Consider the following 5,511-nt stretch of genomic DNA (forward strand, 5'->3'; position numbering starts at 1 on the left):
AGACAAGTTCAGCTCCAGCAGCATCAGCCATGCTGTGAAGTGCTTGTGCTACCTTAAACTACCTGCTGTAGTGGAGGTGATTCTCCAGCCTGTCTTGGAGAGCTGCTGGAGTGAGTATGGAGCGCGCAGGGTGCTCTGGAGGTGAATTGTGTGGTGTCTTCTCAGGCTTTCTTCACAGATGCTGAAGAAATACCATAGAAAGCAAGTCCTTACTTCCCCAGGAGAAAACCCCAAGTGAGTAATTTGCTGTGCTTTTGTAGTTGGAGAGAGCTGGAAGAGTAGGACGGAGCTACAGCAGCTTGCAGTACCACAGACGCAGTGGGAGCGTGGCTGCAGGTGTGCAGGTGCCGATACTGGTGCCAAGTAGCTGCCTCATGTTTGTCTGCTGTAAACGCAGCAGCAGAAGGGAACACGTCAATCAGAAGTTCTGCATCTTGGCCCAGCTCACCTGCCTGGTAGCTGAAGCTAACGCGCAGGGTGGGGATGCCTTAAGCTGCTGTGAAAGCTGGGCTTACCCAGCCTCGCAGGCAGCAGGAGTTGTCTGCTGTTGGGAGCAAGACAAGAGACCTCAGCTGCTGTCACCAGCAGCTCCCTCCTGCTGCTTCTCCCTGTGCCTGACTAGTGTACAGATGATTTCCCAGCTAGAGTTGATGTTTCTGTGATCTAGAGAAAGCAGCAGCTTGCCTTGCTGCTGTTGGGCAATGGGAAAGTAGTAAGGGTTAACAGAAAAGCCCTTCTCTAAGCTGCAAGGAGCAGCAAAATCCACGGGAGGAATGAGCCCTGGTGTAAGACAGAACAGTCTGAGTGTGCTGGCTGCCTTCCTGGGGCGCTCTGCTCCTGCCACGGTGGAAGGAAAGGGTCGTGGCAGGAGGCTGGGGTTAAAAATGAGCAGCAAAAGGTGAACTGTGGCCCTGTGGAGTAGGGGGACTGGCTCACTGCTGGGCAGCAGTAGCTGGAGGGGGCTCAGGTACTGGCTGGCTGTGGTGATTCCTGCCTGTCCCTGCAGGCAGGAGGCTGAAAAAAACCTCTCTGATCAGATAGAGAAAACCTCCTGCCTCCTCCTTCCTGTAGAAGAGAATAAAGTGTTCCTGGAAATGGCCATCAGCGAGGCTGTGTCTGAGCCCCGACAGCCTTGTTCTATGGGAGATTTAAAATGCATCTAAAATGGCTGGCAGACATTCCCTTCTATTTCGGGTCAGGGTTGGTTTTGCTTTCCCCCTATCCGTTGATGTCTCAGTTCTTTTATTATAAATTATTGAAAGCAGAAATACCAAAACCCATGAGAAAGAAGCAGGTTGTACGGTTACAGGAGGCTTTGCAAATTTGTCAGGGGAAAAAGCTCTTGCTGGGATATAAGCTCCTTTCTTGTTCTTTGTGCAAGATGAGTTTTAAAAGCTCCCCAGCAGCAGCCCTGCACCTTGCCTGCTGGAAATGCAGAGGGTTGACTTTAAAGCTGCTCCGGCCGTGGTTTGTAGGAGCGTGGCGGTGCCTTCCCTGCCTGCGCAGCCACCGTGGCGGCTTTGTGCCCAGACAAAGACCCCGCGGTTTGCAAAGCGCTGCAGCATCGAGGAGATGCAACACGTCGTGCAGGGGCTGTGTCTTGGCTGGGGTGGGTGCAGTTGATGTTGGTGAGGGGCTGCGCACGGGGAGGATGGGCACCAGGTCCTTTCGCACTCGCTGCCGGCCAGGGACAAAAGCTACAGCAGAGCATGCAGCATCCGCAAAGGAGAAGCATGTGGCAAACAGGCAGGGAAGGAGGGGGAAGCTGGGGGGAAGGTGGGAACAGCTGGAGAGTAAGCACCCAGCAAAACACTTGTCTCACTATTTGCATAAAGGCAAAAAGGATTTCCTGCTTTCATTTCGAAACTGGGTGGGTTTTTTTGTTTCCTTTTGGCTGTGTAGGAAAACTGAGCCCTTTCTCAGCTCGGGGCGGGCTTTGTGATGCAGGCTCTGCAGGGTGGGTTTGAAGGATGCTCGCGAAGGCAACCCTGCCGGGGCTTGCTGCTCCTGGCTATACAGCACCCTCCAAACCTGGTCCTGCCAGCACCAAATCAAAGCTGCTCTGGGAGCGGCCTGGCCTGGGGCTTCGCCTACAGCCTCTTCCTCTCCCCCCAGGGGACGGGGACTGGTGGCTGTTTGCCATCCAAACTTCTCTCAGAGTAGCAACCACATCTTAGGACCTGGCCTCAGACCTTGGCCTTTGCCTTTTCTGCATACACCAACCATTGGCATTTCTTTAATTCAGAGCCCAGTTGGTGTCTGGAGCGGGAAGTTGCCTGTGTCCTCAGGGCTTTGCCTCTGGCCAAGAGCTGCTGTTGCTGGAGAGTACCGAGCCCCTGTCCCAAGATGGCAGTCTTCTAGCTAAAAAACACAAAGCAAATGTTTCCTCAGGCTTGCTGGGGATTTTCTCTGCACAATCTCCAGTAAGCCTGGGGAGAAACCCAGAGGCTGGCAGGCCAGGCGGAGGTGGAGGTGGGTGTGAGAGCTGCTGCAGCACAGCTGCTACCCCTGGTGCTCTACATCAGGATCCTGCTCGCCGTGACACCGGGATCTCTGCAGGAGGGTTTTGGCAAGCCTGCCATGGGGGTCAGGATGCTTTTCTTTGTTGTTGGTTTTTCCCCCTCCTCAGCACCTACAGGACCCTACTGCAAGGCCTCCCAGGCATCCTGGCCCTCCAGCCACTCCCCATCCTGGGGGCCAGCGTGCAGATGCCCCCTGGGCTGCCACTGCCCTCCCTGCTCCCCAGCCCAGCCGGGAGCAGGGAGGCGGCCTCTGCTCACACTCAGTATTGTCTCCGCGGGCGCCCCGGCCCGTCTGGTCTGTGCTGGCTGCCCCCCCAGGCCTTCTGCACCTACTGCTTTGCTACGGCCAAGCGAGAGCCTCTGCCCCTGAGTGCAGTCTGCTCCTTGCCCACCCGGGCTGCTGCTGCTTTAGTGACCGATCTCCCCGGGAAGCGCCGTGGCCGGAGCCAGCGCGGCCGCAGGTTGAGCACGGTGGCAAAGCATCTCCTGCAGCTGCGAACACACGGTGCCGTGTTTATCCCAAGGGCTTGCGTTCGTAAGTTCTGCTTCAGCAGGGTGGGTGTCGGGGGTGGCCGGTGGCGGGTGCATCCCTGGGCACATGCGCGGGGCACAGCCGCCTTGTGGCTGCAAGGCACCTGCTCCTGGGGAGGGTTTGGGGCTGGGACGGTGGCCTTGGGGCCACCCAGCCCCGTGGGGAGCGCCCAGCTGTGGGGGCAGGGGTGGCAGCGGGGCTGGGTGCGATGCTGGTCGGGGGGGGTGTGCTTCTGCAGCGTCCGTGCCTGCGTCTGCACGCTGAGTGTGCAGGCACGGGGCGCGTGAAGGCACGATGTGTGTGCGTATCCGCGAGCACGCAGGGTGGCTGTGGGTGTGCACGCCACGGGCGTGGGCGCGTGTGTGTGTGCGCAGGGTGCGTGTGCAGGGCCGGGCGTGAGCGCGGGGGAGGGCGAGAGCCGTGCGCGCGGCCTCCCGCAGCCGTAACGCTCTCCACAGTCGCCCCCGCGCCCCCCCGGTGCCCCCGTGCCCGCTCGGCGGCGCCCCCCCCCCGCCGCGGGGCAGCTCGGGAGCCGCAGTTCTCCCGGGGGCCGCGCGGCCGCGGCAGCCAGCGGGCGGACTACACTTCCCGGCGGGCCCTGCGGGCGGCGGGCAGCCAATGGACGCGCGGGCTGGGCGGTGGCCGGGCTATATAAGGCGCCGCCCCACGCCGCTCGTTCCAGCCTCACCTGGGCGCCGAGCGGAGCGGGTTTGCCCGGTACAGGACGGCACGGCACGGCACAGCACAGCACAGCACCAGGTGCGGCGCCGGCTCCCGCTCCCCGGCCGCGGGGCTGGCGGGGGGTGCGGGCTGTGCCGGGGAGGGGGCTGCCCGCAGGGCTGGCGCAAGGAGGGGCTCCCGCGGGCGGGTCTGCGGGCGCGGGGGTCGCGGCGGGGAGCGGGGCTGGCGAGGGCGGGGAGGACCCCCGCGGTGGGTGCGGGCACCGGGCGCCGCCCGGCCGGTGCGGGGCTGCCCGGAGCCGGGGAGCGGCGCGGTGCCCGGGGCGGCGGCGGCCCCGCCCTGCGCTATTGTCCGCGGCGGGGCCGGGTCGCCTTTGTCTGCCGGTCCCCGGGGACCTCGGCTGACCCCGGGGGGGGGGGGGGGGGTGTCTCGCAGGCAAAATGTGCGACAAGCCAGACCTCTCGGAGGTGGAGAAATTCGACAAGAAGAAGCTGAAGAAAACCAACACGGAGGAGAAGAACACGCTGCCCTCCAAGGAGAGTGAGTGCGGCGGGGAGCGGGGCCGGGGTGGGGCCGTGCGGGGGCCGGTGGGGAGTGGCGGCTCGGGGCGGCCGGGCTGCGACCCGGAGAAAACCCTGACCGAGCGGCGGGGGCCAGGGCACGGCCCTCCGGGGCAGCGGGCACGGCCGTGGCTGCGAGCTGGCGGCTCGGGGCCCGGCTTCCCCGAGGGGAGCTGAAGGCACGCGCCCAGCTCGCCGTCGCCCGCGTGCGTGTCGCGTCAGCCCCTGGCTTGAGGTGTCTGACTGCCCCGCTTGGGGCCAGACCACAAAACTGGGCGCCAGGGCCCGAGTGATTGCTCCGCAGCCCTCTCCAGCGGGTGTTTCCACAAAAAACCTCCAGAGACTAATGGCCCTCTCTTCTCTTGCAGCTATTGAGCAGGAGAAGGAATGTGTGAAGTCTTCCTAGAGTGAGGTGGCCTGGCAGGAAGAGCTACCACTTGATTTTTTTTTTTTTTTTTTTGCTTTGAATTAAATCATGTGTTTTTTTTAAATGTACATCATCTATGTGTATAGAAAAAAGCTGCATCACCTTAACCCCCTGTCCCACCTTCCTGGCAGCTCTGGTGGGTGGGGGGAACAAAGCGTGGCTCTCTCAGTCCATCAATAGCCTGACCCAGCCCCATCTCTGCTGCTCAGCTGAGTCCCGCTGACAGCGCTGATCTCGCTCTCATGCAGTGGGGAGATGAGCAAGGGCTACGTGAGGCTCCTGGGGACGGAGCCCTTCTGCCTGGGGGAGTGGGGATCCTTCCTGGCCTGGCCCATGGCCTGGGTCTGTCTTGCATACTCTTCACTGATGGTGTTCTGTAGCCTCACTCACGTTTTTTTGTCTTCCTTGGGGGGAAAAATAAGAAGTTTATTATAAAATAAAAAAATGTAATGACCTACCTATGGCTTGTGGCTTCTTCCCTGGCAAAGGTTCGGGCTATAGCCTGGCTCACTCTGGGGGGCGGGAAGGTCTCTGGTGGTTTGGTGTTGCTCAGGGGGCTGCGTGGGGTGGTTCCGTGCAGGGCCAGCCCAGCTTGGTGTTTGCATAGGGCTGAGCTCCTGGTGGTCTGGGAGGGACCAGGGCTGGGAGCGTTGCTGGGGCTGGGGGCTCAGCTGGCCAAGGCTGCTGTGTTCCACCAGCAATCCCACTGCCATGGTGGTTTCTTGGTGTGTCCTCAAGTAGAGGCTAACCTGGGCCGGCCTGCCTGAAGGCTGAGCCTCCTGCTTCAAA

General features: G+C 61.5%; 1 protein-coding gene across 1 annotated transcript; it reads left to right on the forward strand.

Annotated features, from left to right (window-relative positions):
- Positions 1 to 3,667: 3,667 nt before the first annotated feature.
- On the forward strand, positions 3,668 to 5,179 carry LOC148056702 (thymosin beta-15A homolog). The gene is made up of 3 exons (XM_087748130.1): positions 3,668 to 3,813; positions 4,171 to 4,275; positions 4,664 to 5,179. The coding sequence occupies exons 2-3, from the start codon at positions 4,176 to 4,178 to the stop codon at positions 4,699 to 4,701; spliced, it is 138 nt and encodes a 45-aa protein (XP_087604256.1). The 5' UTR covers positions 3,668 to 3,813; positions 4,171 to 4,175; the 3' UTR covers positions 4,702 to 5,179.
- Positions 5,180 to 5,511: the final 332 nt, after the last annotated feature.

Source organism: Nipponia nippon, unplaced genomic scaffold, assembly GCF_047370975.1.
Source record: "Nipponia nippon isolate SJK-2023a ecotype South Korea unplaced genomic scaffold, ASM4737097v1 scaffold_12, whole genome shotgun sequence".
Lineage (NCBI taxonomy): Eukaryota > Metazoa > Chordata > Aves > Pelecaniformes > Threskiornithidae > Nipponia > Nipponia nippon.

Excerpts from the sequence above, each read along its gene's own strand:
- LOC148056702 (XM_087748130.1), top strand. The coding sequence starts at position 4,176 with ATGTGCGACAAGCCAGACCTCTCGGAGGTGGAGAAATTCGACAAGAAG. Across the intron at positions 4,276-4,663 it reads CACGCTGCCCTCCAAGGAGA|CTATTGAGCAGGAGAAGGAA; the intron begins GTGAGTGCGGCG and ends CTTCTCTTGCAG.